At 41.7% G+C, this 25,714-nt stretch overlaps 1 protein-coding gene across 5 annotated transcripts in view; it reads right to left on the bottom strand.

Annotated features, from left to right (window-relative positions):
- Window positions 1–25,714, bottom strand: part of pcdh10a (protocadherin 10a) — a 74,179-nt gene that overhangs the window by 31,679 nt on the left and 16,786 nt on the right. For 2 of the 5 annotated variants that reach the window (XM_068043857.1, XM_068043876.1), the window contains exon 4: window positions 20,943–21,242. In XM_068043857.1, the coding sequence (XP_067899958.1) occupies window positions 20,943–21,242 (300 nt within the window). Of the gene's footprint in view, window positions 1–16,493; window positions 16,857–16,876; window positions 17,188–20,942; window positions 21,243–25,714 lie in introns of those variants that run through there. The other 3 variants (XM_068043867.1, XM_068043887.1, XM_068043897.1) reach the window with 3 other exon arrangements.

The raw sequence follows: 25,714 nt of genomic DNA, 5'->3' as shown, positions 1-25,714 counted from the left end.
GAATGATTTATTGGAATGACTGATTATTTGGGCTTACGGTCCAGATTTGTTGATCAGCTATTTTCGTTGGACGTTCATAGAGGTACTGATCCAAATATAATTTCTTGGAAAAGTATATTTTTATGTTTATTAGGATTCAACTATAAATATAAAATGATAAATGAGTTGTTAATAAATGGCCAATTAAACACTGATAGAAAAGGGAATATTTTAACAAAATCACCCTTCACTGTTTGTAGAATCCAGTTCGAGGTAGTGCAGGTAACTGCTTAAGCACAGATCACATCTCTCCCTCTCTGAGTTGTGGTGTGGGTAACCATGGTCGGAGACTTATTAATTTAGAAAGCAGAATTTTATAAAAAGGTGGAATGGAGATTCGCTATATATATATGGTACAGTCAACACCTTCAGCTACATAGGCCCTAAGCTCTGGAATTACTTCCCTAAACCTCTCTGCCTTTCTACCTGCCCCTCTTCCTTTAAAACACTCCTTAAAAACCTGCCTCTTTGACCAAGCTTTTGGTCACATGTTCTACTATCTCCTTACGTGGCTCAGTATCAAATTTTGTGTGATAAGGCTCCTGTGCAGCACCTTGGGACATTTCACTATGTTAAAGGCACTACATAAATGCAAGTTGTTGTCAATGTTAATGAAGGGTAATAACTGGAAGGGTAGTAATGGAGGGAAGAAGGACAACAGAGAAGGAGGAAAATGTCAACTAGAGAGGAATGGTGAGGGAAAAGAAAGAGTAAACGGGGAGTGGGAAAGACAGAGAAAAAGAAAAAGAATTGAAAGAGTAGGGATAATTTTAATTTAATTTGCTCAGCTGGAAGCAGGCAGGAATGGATTGGCTGTTCATTTTGCACCCTGCTTTGATTTTACTTTCCATTGACTTCATGGAAATTGAAATCAGACAACGTGTAAAACGGGCAGGCTATCCAACAGTTTTCCCCCAAGTGGGTTGGGTTAAAATTACCCCCAGTATGTTAGTGTGGGAGCTAAAGAGATGGAAATATATTAGTTAGGGCACTAGGCTATCAACCAAGAAGCTATTCATTCAAATCCCACTATGGCGAGCTGCAGAATTTCCAATGTTGTGTATATGCATGTTTCAGTATGGAAAGGTAGATTATGGGTTTATGAATCATTCTCTCGATAAGAAGTTCCAAACTTCATTCAGGCAGTTGCAGGAAATACCAGAAGGAAATAGCTGCATTACCTACTAACTTCTCAGCTGCAGAATGGTGCATTACATGAGGGTACTCCAATATAAAAGGCGAAAAATAATTCCAAAGGGATCCTTCCTTCATGAAATGCATTTGTGAAACCTCTTGGTGTTTGGGAAAGAGGTGTAATTTCTACCACAATGGCATTATGTGCAACTGAAGCTATGAAATCTTTTAAATTGGTTACATCATTGCATTGTGTATTGGTACACAAGTGGAAAAAGATTTGCCTATTTTTGTAATGCAACTGATGCCTCTTTTAAATATGGAAGATGGAGCACCAAGTTTAAAATCAAACATGCAGAATGGAATCAAGCTATTTTGGTTGCTGAGTACTCATCTTAATTTAGTTTGGCAGGGGGAGAGCAAAATGACAAAATAGATGCTGGGCACTAGAGAAGACAATGGAAAAAGCAAATAATGATAAAGAAAGATGGTAGATAAGAAAAGGGAAACAGGAAAAGAGAACTATGTAACACTGAGAACCGGAGTGGGAAAAACAGCACCAAAAATCATAGAACATTCAGACAACCACATCGCCACAAGAACACAAAGGCTGGAATTTTACACAAACCCTGCCACCCTCCCCCCCACACCCCATACCCCCACAGGATCAGATTGGAGGCGGGAGGAAGTATAAAATTGAGTGGGAGGTGGGGGTTGCTGTTCCCATCACCCATCCCGTCATTTTGTGAGCAACGGGGATGGTTTCTTCGGGACAGGATTTACTCCCATTTGGAAACAAACGAACTTATTAGCGAGAGACAGCATGGTTTTGTGAAGGGGAGGTCGTGTCTTACTAATTTGATTGAGTTTTTTGAGGAAGTGACAAAGATGATTGATGAGGGAAGGGATGTTGTCTATATGGACTTTAGTAAAGCCTTTGACAAGGTCCCGCATGGCAGACTGGTGCAAAAGGTGAAGTCACACGGGATCAGAGGTGAGCTGGCAAGATGGATACAGAACTGGCTCGGTCACAGAAGACAGAGGGTAACAGTGGATGGGTGTTTTTATGAATGGAGGGATGTGACTAGTGGTGTTCCACAGGGATCAGTGCTGGGACCTTTGCTCTTTGTAGTATATATAAATGATTTGGAGGAAAATGTAGCTGGTCTGATTAGTAAGTTTGCAGACGACACAAAGGTTGGTGGAGTTGCAGATAATGATGAGGATTGTCAGAGGATACATCAGGATATAGATCGGTTGGAGACTTGGGCGGAGAAATGGCAGATGGAGTTTAATCCGGACAAATGTGAGGTAATGCATTTTGGAAGGTCTAATGCAGGTGGGAGGTATACAGTAAATGGCAGAACCCTTAGGAGTATTGACAGGCAGAGAGATCTGGGCATACAGGTCCACAGGTCACTGAAAGTGGCAACGTAGGTGGATAAGGTAGTCAAGAAGGCATACGGCATGCTTGCCTTCATCGGTCGGGGCATAGAGTATAAAAATTGGCAAGTCATGTTGCAGCTGTACAGAACCTTAGTTAGGCCACACTTAGAATATTGCGTGCAATTCTGGTCGCCACACTACCAGAAGGACGTGGAGGCTTTGGAGAGGGTACAGAGGAGGTTTACCAGGATGTTGCCTGGTCTGGAGGGCATTAGCTATGAGGAGAGGTTGGAAAAACTCGGATTGTTTTCACTGGAACGACGGAGGTGGAGGGGCGACATGATAAAGGTTTACAAAGTTATGAGCGGCATGGACAGAGTGGATAGTCAGAAGCTTTTTCCCAGGGTGGAAGAGTCAGTTACTAGAGGACATAGGTTTAAGGTGCGAGGGGCAAAGTTTAGAGGGGATGTGCGAGGCAAGTTTTTTACACAGAGGGTGGTGAGTGCCTGGAACTTGCTGCCAGGGGAGGTGGTGGAAGCAGGTATGATAGCGACGTTTAAGAGACATCTTGACAAATATATGAATAGGAAGGGAATAGAGGGATATGGGCCCCGGAAGTGCAGAAGGTGTTAGTTTAGACAGGCATCAAGATCGGCGCAGGCTTGGAAGGCCGAATGGCCTGTTCTTGTGCTGTACTGTTCTTTGTTCTTTGTTGAAAATGGCCAGAGAAAATGCCTCAGGCCAATTGAGGCCCTTAAGTGCCAAATTAATTGCCAGTTAAGGTCTCCTCCTGCTGCCACTAGTATCGTACCAGTGGAGGCCAGGCACTTCGCCATTTAGGGAGGCTGCCTAGTAAAATCTGGTGGCCTTCGTGTGGACTGAGGTGGGGCCCTCCTCATTGGGCACCCTGTGCCCTATGTAGAGCACCCCTTCCCCACAGCACAAGCTGGAGTCCCCACTGGAGCACCTCCCCCCGCCCTCCTAATCGACCCCCACCCTTCTTGCCGGGGCCCAGCCAATTTTCTCCGTCAAGGCCCGAAGCCCCACTCACCTTTCAGGACCAGCATCTATGGTCCTCTTCTGGCCGGATGCAGTCCCACCAGTGGCCACCACTCCCTCTGATTGTCCAGCAGCTCTTGGGGGCAGGACTTCCTGTGCCAGAGGGGTGGAAGTCAGACCAGGTGCCAATTAAGGGCCTGGGCCATGCAAAATCGCTGTGTGGCTCCCAGGCCCAGCGAAGGAGGGCTCGCCTCCAACTTTTCAGCCGGTCGGTGGGGCCTCTGTCACCATGTAAAATTCTGGCCAGAGATAGCTTTCAATGAAGAAAGACCTTCAGACTATTCAGAATTGTAGAAAATACAGTACAGAAAGAAACCATTCAGCTCATTCCACCTATGCCAGTGCTGGCGGTTCAACTGTTCTCTCATACTACTTCTCTGCCCTTTTCCATTATCCCTTTATAAGTTTCCTTTTCAAGTACTTATTGAATTCCATTATAAATAATGTGCCAATTGTCACATATGTAAAAGTGTTTGATTTCATTCTTCCAGAATACCAACCCTACTGTTACGACGAGGTGAGAAAAGGGTCCAGGGTTCCCTCTCAGCCTTCACCTGGTTTTCTTGTAACAGGGTTTTATTTTAAACACACTATTACTTTTAGCTCCCCCTTGGTGAATCCTTGTTCACTAACTTCCAATTATAACGCAAAGACATTAGCCAAACAGGTTTTCTTAGGTTTAAGGAAAAAAGGTTAAACTTTATTAAACTTAAACTCTAATTCAGTTAATGCCTATGGATACGCGACGCACCCACGTGAGCATGCATATGCGATACACACATGCAGAAAGAGACAGAAAAGAGCAGACGAAATAAAGTGGAAAAGTTTGACACAGTATCTGAAGATGGTTTTGGTTACTGTTCTTCGAACTCGCTGTAAAGTCCTTGATTGTAGGTAGGTCTTGCTTTTCATTGGGGCCCAGCATTCTTCTCAAACTTTGTTTGATGTTGGAGACTTTTCTCTCTTGAAGTTCTTGTGTCCTCAGTGGGTCGAGAGGCTTGTGAGAAAGAGATGGGAGCAGACAGGAGAGGTCTTCTCACTCCAGGAGCAGTCTTTTTCCAGTACAAACTCTTTGTACAATTCAGAAAAAACAGGTTGTCAAGCAGGTTAGTCATGTGACTAGTTGGTCTGACCACGTCTGTTTGTGGATTCTCTTGTCTTAGGTGACCCTGGAATGTCTCTTCTTACACACAATACCTGGTGCTCAAAGTCCATTGTGGATTAAATTGAAGCAGGGAATCGCCCCTTTGTCCCTCCAAGCACTGTCTGTTAGTGTGCAAAAGTGTTTTTCCAGCCAAGTGTCTGGTGATTTTTTTTAAGAAGTCCTTTCTTCACTCCCGTAACAGTTTAAAATCAATGTTCAGATGACAAATTGATATGCCTCATTCTTAGACGGTGGGAGCCTGCATGACACTACACGCTCCTCATAACAGCATTTAGTCCAGTGTCCTGTCTCAACCATCTTCCTAATAACCTTCTGGTGTAAAGAAATACTTCCCGACATCTGTCCCAAACTTGACCTCACAACCTTGAACGAATGTCCTCTTGTCCTGCTGCTATATTTTATCGGAAGATATTATTTCATGTTTACATTCTCTACCCCCATTAAGTGTCTTAAGTAGCTCTGCAAGGTAACTCTGGAAGTCCTTTACTGAAAATTAGCCCAGCTAATCTAATTATTTCTCACAGCTCATCCATTTAACACCAGCGATCCACCTTGTTGTTCTTCTGCACAACGCTCTTAGCATCTGGCTGGCCCTCTTATGTCACACCAATAAGAATTGTATTTCATACCACAGGTGCAACCTGGCCAGAGCATGGTGAATTTTGTTCATTTAGCAATATACCTTAGTATTCTGCTCCCTTTGCTTATTGCTGCCTCATACAGTTAGGACGCAGTAAGGAACGAGTCAAATAATATACCTAGGTCTCTTTCAGTTCTTTCTGGGCAAGATTACTCAACTGTTGGAGTGCATAGATCTCCCAATATGCAGCATTTGTCTCTGCTGAATTTCTTTTGCTACTGATCACTTTTGCTACCTTTTAATTTCTCAGATCATGCTTTTTTATTTTCTTTTTTAATTTTGTCTCATCTGTATCCAAACATTTTAACATTTCATGTGCAAACCTGAAGGAAAAGCAGAGTAGAGAAGTAGCCAACCTTTCTACCAATCCTGAATCTAATTAGCATACCACTTCCTTCAATTCACCTTCCAAATATGGACACTGGGAAATATTCAAAATAGACACATGACTATTCCAGTTAGTTTGTCAGATAGAGCGGGTTCCAGGTGCTGCAGTGTGTTAGCACACTGTCCTTTCAGTTCTGGAATAATGGTTAGAATCGAGCTTAGACAGATAATGGAAAGTGTTTTATGGATTGCTATCAACGTGCATTTAAAGATTGTATTGACCATAAGAAGCAGTCAGTTTGGACTTAAAGGTAATAAATCAGGCCTTGCAAATCTAGTGGAGAATGACTACAATATAATTTATGTGGATTTTCAGAAAGCAATAATAATGTTTTCCAGGATAGACTTTCAAAAAAGTGCAAACTAGCTTGTTGTCTTAAACATTGATTCTACCTAGACTTGCATTAAAATTACACAATTGAAACAGACTGTTCAGCCCAATTAGTTTGTGTTGGTGTTTTTCACTTTCACTCCAGCAGTGGACCTAATCCCATGTGCTTGCTCTGCTCTCATATTTCTTTATTCATTTCCTTCAACCACTTACCTAACCTATTCTTAAATGTTGCCATGATCTCTGTTTCAATCACTAATTCTACAGCCTCACAACCCTACTCTCAGTCCTAAATCTTTTACATTTTACCTTATGCTTATGTCTCCTCAATCTAAATCCCTCAGCCACTGGAAACAGTTTGTTTCTTAGTACTCTGTTCCATCACAAAGTAATTAGAACATAGAATTTGATAATAATTGGAAGAGCTCTTACTGAAGAGCAGTCATTTTTGGAGTTCTACAAAGATCTGTCCTTCCATTTTCATGAATAGCAAGGAGGCTAATATCCAGTTATGACTTTCGTGGGAAATTAATAACAACAACTTCCATTCATATAGAACCTCTAAAGTAGTAAAATGTCCCAAGGAATTTCACAGGAGCATTATTGAACAAAATCTAACACACCATTCAAAGTGATCTGGACAAATCAAGTGGACGAACAAAGAAATGGCAGATACATTTTAATTAAGTTATAATTCCAAAGATAATAAAGAAACTTGCAAAGTAACAATGTAACAGAATAAATGAGTGCCCAAAAGCAACAGTGGAAAGGAATAGCATTTCCTTAGACACCTTCCAAACCCATGACCTCTACCACCTAGAAGGACAAGGGCAGCAGATGCATGGGAACACCACCACCTGCAAGTTCCCCTCCAAGCCACATACCATCCTGACTTGGAACTATATCGCTGTTCCTTCACTGTCGCTGGGTCAAAATCCTGGAACTCCCTTTCGAACAGCACTGTAGGTATACCCACCCCAATTGGACTGAAGCGGTTCAATAAGGCAGCTCACCACCACCTTCTCAAGGGCAATTAGGGATGGGCAATAAATGCTGTCCTAGCCAGAGACACCCACATCCCAGGAATGAATAAAAAAAATTTGGTGTGATCACGGATCATTCACTGAAATATCCAATCAATGTGATGCTCTAGTCAAACATCTCAAAGATGTATAAATAAAATTTCATATGACTCCTTGCTAAGACAACACTGTATGCAGTTTGGGCATTCTACCTTCAAAAAAACACTGATGCCTTGGAAAGTTTAGTAAACAATAAGGATGACTGTTAAACTCTGAGGTAAAACTTGTTTCCATTAGAGAAAAGAACATTGAGGGAATAATATGATTCAGTCTAAAGTTATGAGGAATAAAGGTCATATAGACTTGAGCAGGTTATGTAGCTTAGACTGTGATCACACCACTGGAAAATATGTGCACAATATTAGCAAGCTTCAAATGAAACAAGTGATCAGAAGATTATTTTTTGGCAAACAGCACTAGATATCTGGAATAGATACCAGGCAAAGGCAGTTACTGCTGCAGTGTTTAACCCCTTCAAAAGAGATAGATAGATATCTGGTTAACAATGGAATTGAAGATTGTAAGGATATGTATAGACTCAGATGATTAAATGCTTTGTGGGACACAATGGTCCCTTTGTTGTAGCTGAGACGTTTGTGGAAAGGAACAGCTCAGAGCTGAATAGTGAAAATTGTAAGAATCGATTAATATCTTGAAGCTTGACTTGATGTACAGTCTCGAGCTATGAGAAACTTCAGAATTGGTTGCCTTCCCCAGGAAAATTTGGGCAGAATTTTCAACTGATCGTTCCAACTGAAACGGCATGTCCTGTAGCAAGTCAGGAACCTGTTGACAGCTGCAATTGGCTTTTCTGTAGCTCCTTAACTTAGTCACACCATTAGAATCCCACCTCCAGGTTCCCTGAACAATCAAGGAGGATGAGCGAGATGACACACTGAATCTGTCAAAGGAAGGATTTCCCATTAAAGAGACACCAGCATGGGTTACAATAGCTGACCTGCACATGCTTCAGGCTGCAGCCACCACAAGAATAGATAGGAGACCTAGGAAGTCAGCCCCACCTCTCCCCCGTGCATGCCCCCCCCCAGCCCCCATACCCCCCGACCTGGGTCTCACAATCTTACCGAGAGGTCCTGCTGCAGGATCCTGAGGGATTGCAGTGAGATTATCTTTCCCAAGGACATGAGAAAGAGGCAGCCTCTCTAGCCAAGCAGGTCGGTATGGAAGAGGCCAAGGTTGTCAGCAGCAGGAGTGTGGTCTCTCCAATCTGGAAACAGTGAACCAAGAGGATCCAAACCCTCAGGAGGGTGAGAAAAGTGAGTGGTATAACAATTACGAGGATGTTGCCAGGACTGGTATCCAGTATGGGAGAAGGGGCAGTGGGTTTTGGTCCTCCAGCAATAGCCACCGGCAATGGATGCCCACATGGTCTACTGGGAAGGAGGTCTTGTTCTAGGAGGCTGCAGATGTCAGTAATGACCTGCCAGGACAGCCTGAGCTTCCTGAGACACTGGTGCTCAGAGATGTCGAGAGCTGATCCTGTGCATGTAGACCCTCTTTTGGGACTCTTGCCTCCTTGGAATTGCATCCCTGTGCCCATCCCCTCTGCTCTGTGGAACACCATGTGGCTGAAGCGAAGGCAGCTGGTGCTTTTTTTGGTGTTTCTCCTTCTGCTGTTGATGTTGGTGTTGCTGCTCCTCTTGTTCCTTATCAGAGGTCCAAGGTAGAGTTACATAAGTTGTTCTGATGCCCTGGTGAAGACTGGGAGAAGGGAAGTGCAACCAAAGGTGATGAAGTCCAAGGCGGGCGAACTGACTTCCAAGAAGTTGGCAATCACCTATCAAGCAGTGAAAGCACACTCTGAAAAGAAGCGCTGTGAGCAGCAGCCTCTCACCTGGCCATGGCTGCAGATCTTTGTTTTCACTGTTAGAAGACTTCCCATCCTGTTAGTTTCACTGAAGAAGCACTCCCCACTGTTAACTCACTTCGGTGACCCTAGCAAGTTCTTGACAGCTCAGGAATTCGGTGCACTGGCTGCTGAAGCCAGAATGTTTGGTTTAAACAGCTGTTAATGGCCTATTTGAATGTTGTAATGACTTACGTGACAACTCCAAGGGGGTTCCCTGCTCACCTGTAAACCTGCCCGGGTAAAACCTGCAAGTGGGCGGATGATGTCAGGATCCTGAGCTGATGTCACTTTTAGGGGATTTAATACCCTGCACACACCCAAACTCGCCTTCCCTTGCCACAATAAATTCTATATGAGTGGGTTGTGTGTATTTCATGGCATACTTGTTCTGTAGAATGAACAGGCTTAATGTGCTGAATGCCTATTTCATGTTCCATACTTGCCTTACACATTTTGCGGGTCACTTTGACTTTGGATGATAGTGTGAAATGGGTAATATTGATTCAGCTGCCCATTTTAAATCTCTCCAGACTTTCATTTCCAGTGAAAGTAAATATTACCCCTTTCTGTTAACATCATCAGCAGCACTAATTACAATCCAAAGGAATACTGAGCCACAATATTTAAGGGACAGTTTGAAAAGGGTGCTTCAGTAGGTTAGCACAACTGTTCCTTCACGTCTGAGGGCAAATGTTGAACCTGAACTATGAGCTGATTTCCTTTTTGTTTGTAGGAGTTCTACATTAAATTGTTTGCAAAGCCTCAATTTAGTTTGTATGCCCACTGCACAAAACTGCCCAAATTTGAAACTAACTTTTTTTTTTATTCAGTCGTGGGATGTGTATGTCAGTGGCTAGGCCAGCATTTAATGTGCATCATGAATTGTCCTTGAGAAGGTGATGGTGAGCTGCCTTCTTGAACCGCGACACTCTTTGGGGTGTAGGTACACCCACAGTGCTGTGAGGAAGGGAGTTCCAAGATTTTGACCCAGTGACAATGAAGGCACTGCGAAATAGCTCCAAGTCAGGATGGTGTGTGGCTTGGAGAGGAACTTGCAGGTGGTGCTGTTCCCATGCATCTGCTGCTCTTGTCCTTCTAAGTGGTAGAGGTCACGAGTTTGGAAGGTTCTGTCGAAGGAGCCTTGGTGAGTTGCTGCAGTGCATCTTGTAGATTGTACACACTGCTGCCACTGTGCGTCAGTGGTGGAGGGAATGAATGTTGAAGGTGGTAGATGGGGTACCAATCAAGCGGACTGCTTTGTCCTTGATGGTGTCGAGCTTCTTGAGTGTTGTTGGAGGTGCACCCATCCAGGAAAGTGGAGAGTATTCCATCACACTCCTGACTTGTGCCTTGTAGATGGTGTACAGGCACTGGGAGACAGGAGGTGAGTTACTCGCCGCAGAATTCCCAGCCTCTGAACTGCGCTTGTAGCCACAGTATTTATGTGGCTAGTCCAGTTCAGTTTCTGGTCGATGGTGACCCCCCCCAGCATGTTGATAGTGGGGGATTCAGCGACGGTAATGCCATTGAAAGTCAAGGGGAGATGGTTAGATTCTCTCTTATTTGAGATGGCCATTGCCTGGCACTTGTGTGGCACGAATGTTACTTTCCACTTCTCAGCCCAAACCTGGATATTGCCCAGGTCTTGCTGCATATAGACATGGGCTGCTTCAGTATCTGAGGAGTCGTGAATGGTACTGAACATCGTGCAATCATCAGCGAACATCCCCACTTCTGACTTGATGATGGAGGGAAGGTCATTGATGAAGCAGCTGAAGATGGCTGGGCCTAGGACACTACCCTGAGGAACTCCTGCAGTGATGTCCTGGGAATGAGATGATTGACCTCCAAAAACCACAACCATCTTCCTTGTTTTCCCCTTGATTCCTATTGACTACAGTTTCGCTAGGGGTCCTTGATGCCATACTCAGTCAAATGCTGCCTTGTCAAAGGCAGTCACTCTCACCTCACCTCTGGAGTTCAAATCTTTTGTCCATGTTTGGACCAAGGCTGTAATAAGGTCAGGTGCTGAGTGGCCCTGGCAGAACCCAAACTGAGCGTCACTGGGCAGGTTATTGCTGAGCAAGTACCACTTGATAGCACTGTCTATGACCCCGTCCACCACTTTGCTGATAATTTGGAGTAATCTGATAGGGTGGTAATTGGCTGGGTTGGATTTGTCTTGCTTTTTGTGCACAGGACATATCTAGGCAATTTTTTACATTGCCGGTTAGATGCATGTGTTGTAGCTGTACTGGAACAGCTTGGCTAGGGGCACGGCTAGTTCTGGAGCACACGTCTTCAGTACTATTGCCAGAATGTAGTTAGGGCCCAAGCCTTTGCTGTATCCAGTGCCTTCAGCTGTTTCTTGATATCATGTGGAGTGAATTAGATTGGCTGAAGACTGGCATCTATGATGCTGGGGACCTCAGGAGGAGGCCGAGATGGATTATCCACTCGGCACCTTTGGCTGAAGATGGATCCAAATGCTTCAGCCTTGTATTTTGCACTGATGTGCTGGGCTCCCCCATTGTTGAGGATGGAGACGTTTGTGAAGACTCCTCCTCCTGTCAGTTGTATAATTGTCCACCACTACTTACAACTGGATGTAGCAGGACTGCAGAGCTTACATCTGATCCAATGCTTGTGGGATTGCTTAGTCCTGCCTATTGCATGTTGCTTCTGCTGTTTGGCATGCAAGTAGTCCTGTGTTGCAGCTTCACTAGGCTGATACTGCATGCTCCTGGCATGCCCTCCTGCACTCTTCATCTAACCAGGGTTGGTCCCCTGGCTTGATGGTAATGGTAGAGCGGGGGATATGCTCGGCCATGAGGTTACAAATTGTGGTTGAATACAGTTCTGCTGCTGGTGATGGCCCACAGTGCCTCATGGATGGCCAGTTTTGTGTTGCTAGATCTGTTTGAAATCTATCCCATTTAGCACGGTGGTAATGCCACACAACATGATGGCGGGTACCCTCTGTGTGAAGACAGGACTTCATCTCCACAAAGACTGTGCAATGGTCACTCCTACCAATACTGTCATGGAGAGGTGTATCTGCGACAGGTAGATTGTTTAGTTTAGTTTAGTTTAGTTTAGAGATACAGCACTGAAACAGGCCCTTCGGCCCACCGAGTCTGTGCCGACCATCAACCACCCATTTATACTAATCCTACACTAATCCCATATTCCTACCACATCCCCACCTGTCCCTATATTTCCCTACCACCTACCTATACTAGGGGCAATTTATAATGGCCTTTTGGCAGAAAGTGCTCCAGAGTTGCACTACCCTTTGTGTGAAAATATGCTCCTGACTTCATTCCTAAATGGCCTAGCACTAATTTTAAGATTCTCCCCCCTTGTTCTGATTACCCTGTGAGAGGAAATAACTTTACTGTACCTATCCTATCAAATCATTCTTTCATTTTAAATACCTCAATTAGATTGCCCCTGAACCTTCTAAACTCAAGGAAATACAAACAAAGTTTATGCAGCCTGTTCTCACACTATAGCCCTTTCAGCCTTGGTATAATTCTGATAAATACGTGTTGTACACGCTTCAAAGTTAATATAGTCTTCATGAGCGTTGGTGGCCAATACTGAATGCAGTGCTTTAGATGGGAGTTGACCAAGGCTCTATACAGATGAATCATTGCTTTCTTCAATTTTGTAGTCTGATCTCTTGAGACAAAGGCTAACTTTTGATTAGCCCTTTTGATTATTTTCTGCACCTGAACACTAGCTTTTAGTGACTTGTGCACATCATCACTTATATCCCTTTGCTCCTTCACAGCTCCCAGACTGTCATTATTAAGGAAAGTTTCTGATTTTTCTTGTATATTTGCTTAAACAACAATGTAGTGTAATCCTAAGTAATGGACAGATTCCATTTCCTGAAAGCACAAAGTCCCTGGAGAATTTATGGTAGGGAATCAAATGGGGAGCCCAAAGTTTTCCTGTAACCTTATTTCCATTTCAACTATCTGTATCCAGCTGGTAATGTGTTTAGATTTTTTTGTTTCATACAAAGGCTAGTTCCAGACAGAAGCATTGGGACAATTTTCTATAGGTAGAAGAAATAATACATAAAACATTGCTCATAGAAGTGAGTGAAGGTTGTTTTGGATTAATAATGAATGCTAAGATGTAGCTGCAGTGTTTCTGACATAAATATGTGTCTCAGGCTTAAGCACAAGTTAATTTTATGGTCACGAATATGTGATTGACAGCTTGACTACATATTCTGTAATTTTAAAGAGTAAGGACTTTGGTAAGGAGTTGGACAGAGTCTTCCAATCCAACAGATTTAATGGCTTCAGAATGGTCTAAGTCCAAGAACAAAGAATAACATTACTTTTCATACTGACAAACGGGGATATAATACTTTATATCACTACCTCAGTATAGCAATTAGGCTGCAAGCACATTGGTTCTACACCTGTAGAACACAGTTGTAACTGACTGTAACCTGTATTCTGTTTGCTTGAAAATTACTATTTTGCAATCAGCTTGACATCTTCATCTATCCCATTATAATTCAGACTTAATTACCCACATTGGGAAGCTAGATGTTTGTAATTGAAGAACATTGGTATCTTACAGAGGACATAATTCAGAACAGAGCTATTGATTTAGTCTTCTCCTCACTGAAGATAACACACTATTTGTCAGCCACTGTTCAGTTTTCTTTCAATATCTGCCTACAATTGTTCAATCTCCTCTTGTTTTCAGATGGCAAATTAATGACATTGTGAAGGGTGGTGTCATCAGCAAAAAGCCCATCATTTTTGAAGCCATTCCCCAAGTAATTGATCAAAATGAAGAACAGAACAGTATCCTGAGGGACTCGTGCACAAACACTCTTTATCACGAGTGAGAAAGTTGCACCTAGTTCAATAATTGATCAGCCATGATCTGTTTGAATGGTGGAGCAGGCTCATAGCCTACACCTGCTCCTATTTCCTATGATCCTATGAACAGTCACCAAATAAGTCAGTCTCTACTGCTTCACAAGTGAACTTAACAAAGCAATACTACAGTCTCCATTCCTTCATATGTGCATATTACCAATTATCAACCTCCATGTTTATTCTGCCTATATAATAAAATTTCCATTTTTCGATATGTCTTTAAGATATTGCTAATATCTGCATCTCCACATGAGTATTTTGCTACATCCGTCCATTGTTTGTTGCTATTTTTCTAATCCACACTCCTCCATACTTCCATATTACACTTATTAGTGCAAACACACTTCCAAGTTTTATCTGAACTTTATGCTTATCAAAGTACAGAATATCAGCGCTGGGAAATAGAACTCCTTCCATTCCAGTTCCCTAATTTCAGCATTAAGCACTTTCAGGTCAGGAATGGGGCAATTAGAAACAATGTAAAGCAACATCTACTCTGCCTCAATAGTGTGTCTCAGCCCCAACCTCAATCTCAGAAAAGTAGCCAGGGTGACAATTTTAAATTTCCCATGACAACCATCCTGAAGATAGCTTCCCTGAAAGTGACTGCCAAATTAGTGCCAAGGTCAGGGTTGTTTTGTGCTTTGGACATATTACCCAAAACACATTGAACCTTTACAGGCAGCAAACATAGGAGAACTTTCATCTCATCACTCTCGTCTGGATTTCAACCCAGATACCAGAAGTAAAAGACCAATTTCTATTGCTCTCTGCAACCATCTCTCCAACATGAACTAATTTCAACTAATGCACACAGAATCATAATAAGCGCTTCAATATACGGGGATGAGTCATTCTACACTCTGCTGCCTGCGTCCTAACTTGCGCCAAGTCCCATTCACCTATCACCCCTGTCTTCACTGACCTACATTGACTCCAGGTCAAGCAAAGTCTTGATTTTAAATGCACATTTTTTTTTCAAATTCTTCCATACCCTCATCCCTCCCTATCTCTGTAATCTCCTCCAGCCCCACAATAGTACAAGATAATCTGGACTCATCTAATCCTGGCCTCTTCAGCAGCCCCAATTTTAATCGCCGCACCATTGATGGCCGTGCTTTCATTTGCCTAGGCCCTAAGCTCTGAAATTCCCTACCTGCACCTCTCTGCCTCACTGTCTCGCTTTACTGCTTTAAGATACTCCTTAAAATCTGCCTTTTTGACTAAGCATTTGGTTATCTTTCCGAATATCTCCTTATGTGGCTCAGAGTCATATTTTGTTTTATACTAGCACCTTAGGACATTTTATTATGTTAAAGACACTACATAAATATAAGTTGTTACTGCAAGTCTTTTTTTTGTCATTTTTTTTACTTTTGGCTATCACTCTTATTTGGCCCACAATTACAGAATTGTTCTCCCCTATATAACAACCAAACGCTAATGCCTTTGGCATGCTGGATTATATTATGACAGTCCAAGACAAAAACTGCTGCATTTCTGAACCCAGATATAAGCACATGCTGATGATAAATGGATTTAACAAATAACTAGCAAACTGGAACACCTATTAAAAAATAGTATTCTATGTGCTTGAAATAAGAGTGAGCACTGTGGTACAGTCATGTTCGACCTGCAATTAATTTAAAATAATCTTATTAAATATAAATTTTGAGAGCACTTTACAATATGTACAATTTCAAGAGACTCCAAACCAAAAGGAAGTCATTTTAATATAATTAACTTCACAGAAGAAAACATTTGCAAAATGAGAAGTCTCACTGATCTAACAGGAATGTGGAACTGAAAGCTCATTAGTGTAGAAGGAGCTGAACACATAGGGAAGTGCAAACCAATATGAAGCACCAGTTGAGACAGGCCAAAAGAAAACTGCTGGTTTTCACAAGTAGAATCATACATCATCCTTCAACATAATAAACACTACATACAAACATTTAAAAGGTACAGTTACATGCTGATTGTAAAGATATAAGAAAATATGCTGTTTTAAAACAGCAAATAACAAGCATATAAATAGGCTCTAAGCAGTAATATTACCGGAAATAAAAACTATGGCACGCCTGTTCTGTTTGTTGACCAAATACCACAACATGACAACACAATCTTCATAGGAACATGTCAATGCATTGTTTGCATGCGATGCTTCCTGATGAAAGAATTGCCCAATTTCTACCTGTGCTAAAGACAGTAGAATAAACTCTTCTTTGATTTTTTTTCATTCCTCATTATACGTGCTCATGGGACCCAAAACTCTGCACCAGGAGCACTGAAGATGAAAATCTATCCCAGTGCCTTTTTTAATGTATGATTACACAGGATAATGTGTATGCTTAAAAGGGAGTTATGGCTTAGGCTTTACTGCAACAGGAAATGTGCAGTACAACTGAAGCCAAACTTGGCATCAGTATAAGTATGAAAAAAAGGACTAACATTTATATGGCGCCTTTCGCAACCACAAGACACCCCAAGGTATTTTGCAGCCAAACAAGTACTTTTGAAGTGTAATCATTGTTGCAATGTAGGAAACATGGCAGCCAGTTTGCACACAGCAAGATCCCACAAACAGCAATGTGATAATGATCAGATAATCTGTCTTTGTGATGTTGATTGAGGGATAAATATTGGCCAGGTATAATTCCCCTGCTCTTCTCCTAGATTTTTGCATGGAATCTTTTACATCCACCTAACAGGGCAGACAGAGTCTTGGTTTAACAGCTCATCATAAAGATAGCACTTCTGACAGTGCAGCACTCCCTCAGTACTATACTACAGTGTCAGATTTGATTCTTGCACTCAAGTTATAGAGTGGGCCTTCGAATCCACAACCTTCTACATCAAAGGCAAGAGTGTTACTAATTGAGCCACAGTTGACATGGGAAGCATACCACCTCTATGAGAAAGTTTCACATCACTTCAGCCTCAACTCAGCTGTGGTATAAATTGCACAATTTTGAAGCGAACTTTCCAATCTTTCATTTTAAATTTAAAATGATTCCCTACTAGTCCACTGAATTGTCTCTTGGTTCTTTTTAATCTAAAATTCAGACGTTTTCTCTCTTCGCATCTCCTGGTGGCATTGATTCCTTGATGTGTATAGTTTCATGGGCACTGAGCCACCTGATGATATCTTCCCTAAGTTGTCATTCTTCCTGTCTGACCCCTGATAGATAATATCATCTGCTTATTAGACCATGAAACAAGGCAACCTGGCACAGTTCTGTCACCAGCAAATCTACACACAATGACATCTGCAAGGAATTGCTATACAGTGAATAGGAGTGAAAGGCATGACTTAGTTTTCTTAGGGGTGTAGTACCTCATTGCAGTACCTCACTAGTTGCTCAACTGAGATCAGCTATACCTGTACAGACCGGTAACTGAATCCTAGACATTCCTTGTTCATATAGTCCATCCCAGGGAGATAGTAAAGGTAGACATGGCATTCAATGATGATATGAGAAAAGAGATAAGTGCATTCAAAATAAAGAAGCGGAACATATTGAATAAATTAATCAAACTCAAAGAGGATAAAAACCCTGGTCCAGACAGATTGTATCCACATACTTTAAAAGAATCTAGGGAAGAGATAGCATAGGCATTACTACATATAATTAATAATTTGTTAGAAAAAGGTGTTCTGCCAGAGGACAGGTGGATAGCTAAAGTAATTCCTCTATTTAAAAAGAGGACAGAACATTCCCAGAGAATTACAAACCAGTCAACTTAACATTGGTGGTAGGAAAAATAATGGAATCCCTACTAAAGGAGCGAATAGAAGGACATCTAGAAATGCAAGATATGTAATGAATAGCCAGCATGGATTTCAAAAAGGAAAATCTTGCTTGACCAACCTTATTGAATTTTTGAGGAGGTAACAGATTGAGTAGATAATGGTAATGCAGGAAATATAATTTATCTGGATTTTCAAAAGGCCTTCAGAAATAGACTAATGAATAAAGGCAGAGAACGCAGAGTCAGGGGACAAGTGGCAGAATGGATTGCTAGCTGGCTTCAAGACCGAAAGCGGAGAATGGGAGAAAAGGGTTGTCATTCAGAATGGTGGGAAGTGGTATACCACAAGGATCAGTGCTGGGACCACTGCTGTTCACAATTACATTAATGATTTGGACAATGGAATTAAAACACAATTTCTATATTTGTGGATGACACCAAATTGGAAGGGATGATCAATACTGAGGAGGACTGCAATAAATTACAGCAGGACGCAATAAACTTGTAAAATGGGCAAATAATTGGCAAATGAAGTAAATGTGAGGTAGTACATTTTGGTAGAAAAAATAAGGAGGTCACTTATTACTTGGAAGATGCAAATCTAGGTGGGATACAGGAACAAAGGGATCTCGGAGTACAAATACACCAATCACTAAAAGTTGCACCACAGGTTAGCAAGACCATAAAAAAGCAAACCAAGCAATAGGCTTTATTTCTAGAGGGAACAAATTGAAAAGTAGGGAGGTTATGCAAAACCAGTATCACAGCTTGTTTAGATCACACTTAGAGTACTGCATGCAGTTCTGCTCATCATATTATAGCAAAGATATAGAGGCACTAGAGACAGTGCAGAGAAGATTTACAAGGATGATACCAGAAATGCATGCATATACAAGGATGAACAGTCTGGGTCTCTTTTCTCATGAAAAAAGGGTGGGGGGGGGGGGGGGGGGGGGTGGGTGACCTGATAGAGGTCTTTAAAATTATGAAAGGTTTTGAGAGAGTGAAAACAGAGAGAATGTTTCCACTTGTGGAGAAGAGCGTAACTAGAGGCCAGCAATATGATGGTCAACAAGAAATCCAATAGAGAATTCAGAAGAAACTTCTTTACCTAAAGAATGGTGAGAATATGGTACTTGCTACCATAGGAAGTGGTTGAAGTGAACAGTAGTGATACATTTAAGAGGAAGCTAGACCAGCATGTGAGGGAGAAGGGAATAGAGGGTTACTATAATAGATTTAAATGAGGAAAGATGGGAGACGGCGTGAATGGAACATAAACATTGACAAGGACTGGTTGGGCCGAATGGCCTGTTTCTGTGCCATATCTCCTATGTAATCCTATGTATGTAAAGTTTAACTCTATCCTGCCCTTACAAGCAGAGTCATCCACAAGTTTTTAATGTCCATAAAGAGTCAAGGGGGCCAGCAGCTAATTATTAGCATTAAACAATCTCACTAGCATTTGGACACTAATTAGTAGGCTGTTTAAATATACATATCCAATACACTTTTTGAACCTGGGCCTGAATTTTTCAGGAAGGTATGTGGTCCCACCACCGGGACCGAAAGCAGGACCTGACCCCATGGGGCACTTTACCACCAATGGCCATTTAAGAGGTCACCACCAGGATTGCTGTCCAATTGAGGGCCAGCAGCTCAACAGTCTCGGCAGCACCACCGTTAGAGGTGTCCACTGCTGAGGCTACAGGATGAAGGAGAGGGTACTTCCATGGTGAGGTGCCGTTGAAGACAAGGTTAGTTTTGTTTTTAAGCATCCTGGGGGCAGGCAGGCACGCTCTGGCAATTGGGGTGGAGGAGTACCCTTCCATCGGTGATGCCGAGGCTGCAGGAGCAGCCATTGCCACTGGGAGGCCCTTCCATGGACTATGGAGCAGCCATAAAGAAGTGGCCCTCCCAGGAACCCACTGGGAGGCTGCTAGGGTATACACGGCAGTCTCCCCATGCAGTGGCGTCCCCTCCAACATCTGCATTTAATTCCCACAGTTGGATGCCCAATTGGCAGCTGCATTGCTGAGGTGCCCGCTTCTGGCAGTATGCTGTGGGTGTGGAAGGATGTCAGGCTCCCCTTCCTAAGCCTTCCTCCACCATTTTACCAGCCCTCCCTCCAACCAGCCCATCTCCCTAGGGCTGGTAAAATCCAGCCCCGATTTCAGAGCAGTGCAACACTTGTAGTATAATTTAGTGCTGTCAGTTTTCACAGCTGTGGAGCAAATTCTATGTGAAAGTTAGGACAACAGTAGTGAACAACTTATTTATGGAATGGTCAGTCACAATCATGTGCTTGTAAAATTCATGGTAAATCTCCTTAACTTGCACATTTTGAGTTCAAAGTGGAATTTTCAGCATTAAAAATCTTGATTCAGATAAATATAAGCTACATACAACAGCTGAGAAAATGTTTTACGTCTTGATAGTGATCTCTTCCTGACGAGCTCAAACAAAAATAAATTGTGAAGAAAACCACTAAAGTTGCAGTACAAATCCAGAGTGATGGCTTGATCTGACTCTAAGGCACGAGTTTGATGCGCCCCTCCAGGAGCGGGCTGGGAGGTGGTGGGGGTGGAGGGTGCATAAGATCGAGTGGAAGACAGGGGGCACTATTTCTGTCGCCCAGCCACCCACGCTGCTATTTTACCAGAGGTGGAGGAGGTAGCAAATGGCCTGCCTACCCCAGGGCAATTGAGTCCCTAAGTATGGCCACTTAAGGGCCTCCTCCCATCACCTCCTGGAGGAGGCAGCCTCGCTCTGCTTGGATATGGCAATACAGAGTACAGTTCCAGTGCTGTGTCGAATGTGCCCAATTTGTATCTCCTGAGTCCGCTTCAAATGTACCCACAGATGTTTGAAATGTGTGGACACTTCTATCCACACTTTCAATACCCTTAACAATTTGATGTCAACTAACCTTCTGAAATTCTGGTGGACTCAAGTTTCTGGTTCAACTTGATAATAAACCCTGTATTGCACCTCAGTAAAAAAATGTAATTTACTACCCGTTTAAAGTAATATAGAGAAATTGCATAGCCAAGATGTTACTTAATATGTTTATGATAGGTAATAGCATTAAAATTCACTTTAATTTCCCTGCAGAAACTTATTTTTTACCAAAAGCACAAGGTAAATTGAAATTAGCAAATTTTTGATTTAATAAATACTCACTTAAATATGGCGGCTTGTAAGGCGCACGTGTGTTGGGCAGAAGTGCATCATATTCTTTCTTTTCCAAATTAGATGGATGTGTTTTTTCTTTTCCAAATGTAGAGAAGGATTTCTCCCCAGTCTGCTCTGGAGCTTCATAGACCTCAGTGTCAGGCACAGAGTCCATGCCAGGGACATGCAGATTGCTGCGGTAATCAGGACCTTGGCGGCCATCTGTGGGTACAAAGGTGGGCATCCAGCAACGATCTGAGTGTCCCAGTGCTTTACACTCTTCTGTGCAATTGGAAAAGAGGTCAGCGCCTACAAAAATAAATCAGAATAAATCAGCATTACATTGTGATATTAGGAATGTTAACCTTCCACTGAGGAGTGCAGGATGTCACTTCTGTATAAGTTAAGAAGGTTCTGAGAGGTCTTAGGATACCTGTCAATATTTCACTGGAGTCTCTCATATATTTGCCCCCACCCCACCACACTCCTCCAGTGCAAATTTAGACATTTTGTGATTAATTCTGTTCTGTACACTGAGATAAACACCAAACAGTAAGGGTCCACAAAGTGATTTTCCATTTGGCTAATCTTTCATGCCATGGTATAATGAACAAAGGTCTTCCAAATGCAATACTACCCTCAGAAGTGAAGGGCCAAGGACATTTTAAAGCTCTAATGAACCCTTCCTCTAGATAACAGCACTTATAGATGTTCCTATTGTGAATTTGTGCAACCTTAAACATGCACTTTTTAAAGAGTATGTCTATGCTACTTGTTGATGCAGACAAACAGAAATGTCATGTTTGTGCCCTGCTCACTCATGATGCTGTTGGAAGAAGTCTTTCACTCTTCTTCTCATTTATGCATAATAACAGTTTTACCATTATATCCAAAGTGACTATGCTCGTAAATACTGTAGGCACCACCTGTGATACACAGACAGTGGAGCAGTTCTAATTACAGATAAGGGCTGCATGTTCATATGGCTTTAAGATATATACAGCACTAATGAACTGACGTCAGGCACAGTGAAACTGCCTTGTTAGCTTATCTGTTACAAGACAAGCTACAAGGACTAGTGTGATACAGATTCCAAAGTCACTTTGGACACTGATTTACACTGCTGTGACTGTATTATACTGGTATGTTATACACAGTTAGAATTTATTTTGTTTAAATTTGTAAATGATTTAATGCTCACCATGGTGATTGATGTCATTTGTGGAACATTTCCACTTTAAATGTTGAGTAGACTACTTTTTATTCTGCCTCAACAATATACCTAAACTCCTCTTTTAGAAGATTGCCAATATGATATTGTTATGCTCAAGCAAGCTGCATCTCTACATCCTTGTGCTCTCGCTAAATCGCTGTTGCCCTAGAAATGAGTATAGAAGCTCGACCAATTTTCAAGCATACTATGGCATTGTGGAGCTGAAATTTAACTTTTCCTGAGTGGAGAAATGACAGTAGTGAATTGATTGCCCAATATACACCCTGCCCAATTTCCCTTTCTATTGTAGTATGTAACGGGCAACCAATTCCCTATTGTCAGCTTTGTGCTAATGCTAAAGTTGAATTTCACCCTCTGTGGCCTCACAACTGGTAATGTTGTCTGAGGTGCTATATTGACTCCTCATAATATATAGGCAGTGACACTAAATGAATCTCTGGTTAAGTTGCCATTTTCTCCAAGTAGCAAAATACGTGGATTACTTCATAATTCAGGGCAACTGATAATTTGTTGCTAAATTTACACCAAAACTCATTTACATTCAATGTTTGCTTTATAGAGTAATAACACCAACAACAATGTGATTGTGAATTGAGTAGGTTATCTTGTGCTGTGAACTTCCACCCAAGATAAATTAGGATCAGATTGGCCAAACTTGTTTCAGTTTTGAATTTTTAAAATTATTAATGAAGTAAGAGGTAAAAGGAGAGTATTCTGACTCATTACAGCACTTGGCAGTGCCTTGGAGAGTTGAACCCTTGCAATGTTATGAATTTGAAAGGTGTTACTTCAAATTTGAAGCTGTAGCAAGATAATTGTGGAACAAAAATATGAGGATATGTGGAATGTAAAGTGGCTTGTTCAAGTTCTTTGCGATTACTTCTTCCGTGACACTGAAACTTCTGTTAGCAACCATTTAAGAAGCTTTATTTATGTAAGCAACAAGGTGATAATTGACACAAAGACCAGGTCACAATTCTGGTTGGCTATTCCAAGAAGAGAAGAAATTGGTGCCGACAACTTTGAAGAAATATGCAATGCCAGCTCTGCACTTTTCAAAAACAATTAGCTTTCTCCGTGAAATTTTTAACACTTGCATATTTTTTTCTCCAATTGAATACAAATGCACTTTTTTATTGAACGCAAATTATACTGAAGCACTCTTTCGATCAATGCCAGTGATATCAAATCCCACTTATTGCACAGTGTAAGCTATTACTAATATCTAATCCATAAGGTCATAACCCACCTGAAATCAGATTATAATGAAAATTTAGGCAATGATCATTTTGAGGTTGAAATGTTGCAATGCTCAACCGATAAACAGACTACATGACTTATGGTCAAATTTTGACGGTCTTAAACAACGTCTTACATTTATATAGCACCTTAAACCCAGGAAAGCATCCCTTGATGTTTCACAAAGGTGTGAAGAAGCAAAGATAAATATCAAAATGAGTAACAGTTTCCACTGTGGCTCAGTTAGTAACAACAACATGTAGCTGTGGCATAGAAACTAAAATATTTCTGCTTCAATTGCTAAATTAGTTCACCTGAGCCAGTATACCAATACTGCAGATGACCTCAGTACCCATGTTCTACAAAGCAGAAAAATCAGCTCGAGCTCCCACTTCTGATTACTAACCAATGACCCCTGCTGGAAACTGTGTGTGTGTTTTGACATTAGGTGAAGTCAGGATTGAACTTAACTTATGGTCAAATCGTCTATCAACAATGTCTAGGTTCATAGCTGAAGAGCAGTCACTTAAAGTGAGGCACCAGAGGCTAATCCAAATTAAACTGCTCCATCCTCCATTGTCTAATGGAATTTATCACCAAAGTTTGGTCTCCCTCCATAGTTTCTCCATTTCGCATGAAGATGGTAATTCTTGTTGGGATATTATCTCCCGGGTAGTGACAGTTCTCTAGTTACTAGCCCAACTGGCCAATCCCCCATGCCAATTTCTCCCCTTTTTTCCTGAGACAGTTACTCATGATGAAGTGCAGTTCAAGGGTGCCAGCAGCCCTCATTTACCTCAGGCAAGTGACCATTTGCCATGAGAAATGAATACTGTATATCAGTCAACTATGAGGCATCAGTCCTATCCTCACTTAATGCTACATATGTGCACATCCCAGCAGGGGTCACTGGGTCGTGATCAGAAATGGAAACCTTGGCTGATTTTTCATCTCTTCCTAGCCTAGGAACACTGAGACCAATTGTAGCAATCTTGCAATAACTCCAGCTGAGATCAGCTAGCCCATTCTACTAAATGGGATGTGCTATATGACTTATCATTTGATGGTCAGTGATTTATTCACTGAGGTCTGATGTACGGGTATTAAACTTGTGCATGGCTTAGTACCACACTGGGTGCATGTAACTATCAACTTGTGTAGCCCTAGACACTGAAGTAACTTGTAACATACCAACTCATCCCATGGATGAAATCAACTAATGTGGCATAAGCAATACATTAAACCTGGGACCATCTGGATCTGTGTGAATGAATGCCATATCACATGTTGCACTTACACAGTGAACTATCAAAAGAGCCCCAAATTGGACTTTGGATCAGAATTACTCCTATTAGAGACTATGACCTCCACTGTGGACATCAATTTTCTTCAAATTTGTGTTCATTTATTTTCTCTAATTACATCTTTCAGAACACAGCACAGTAAGTTTTAAAAGAAAAAGCAAACTTTATTAGTTTAACAGCTTTAGACTTGACAAAAGGAAAGACAACAAACTGCAAGGTTACCCTCAAACATTGGAGTGGACTTCTGATAAATACTTATGAAGTACATGGAACAGCTTGTTGTAAAGGGAGGAAGTAAATTTGTGGTTACTTGAAAATCGTACATACTTACCCCTTTTGTATTGAACTTCCTAAATTTTTCGTACTTTTTTAAAATATATGTTATATTTTTCCACTTCCGTCCTCCTCATTAGGCATATCTGGGCCACACAACATATCCCAGTCACCAGGAGGTATTCAATAGCAACGAGTGTTGGTTCACCCTTTGATATCAGCTCCCTGAGGGCCGAAGGGCCTGTACTGCGCTGTAATATTCCCTCTCGGTCATAGTGGAGCATCTGTTCTTTACTTGACAAATCCCTAATTTCATAATCGCTATTTTCTTTACACAAAAGTCCTGGTTTAAATGTCTTCTTTGTAAGTTACACAAGTGCACCAGTTCAGTGAAAAAGAAGTATAGCAGAAATGCTCTTATAACAACTTCAGGCAGATAGAGAGGATCCTTGGAGAGAATATCCATAAACCAGCACAGCCCAAAACAAAACTGATCGTGTTGAATATTAGTTAAAGCATTTCTAATGCAGTCTGTGTTAAATGTTTGTTGCTGGGGACTGTGTGAAGAATAAAACAATGAGTGATCATTAATTTGAAAACAAATCATCTATATTCAAATTATTGGTAGCTAATGGACATGGTCTACAGTGAGATTACTGCCTTCATCCTTTTCACTGAAATGTCATCCTTCCAAGCTCCAAAGAAAAGTTTTCTACAAAGGGTTTCAGTGG

This window comes from Heterodontus francisci, chromosome 1, assembly GCF_036365525.1.
Source record: "Heterodontus francisci isolate sHetFra1 chromosome 1, sHetFra1.hap1, whole genome shotgun sequence".
NCBI lineage: Eukaryota > Metazoa > Chordata > Chondrichthyes > Heterodontiformes > Heterodontidae > Heterodontus > Heterodontus francisci.
The sequence above is the reverse complement of the archived record's forward strand: the minus strand, read 5'-3'. Positions and strand labels throughout refer to the sequence as shown.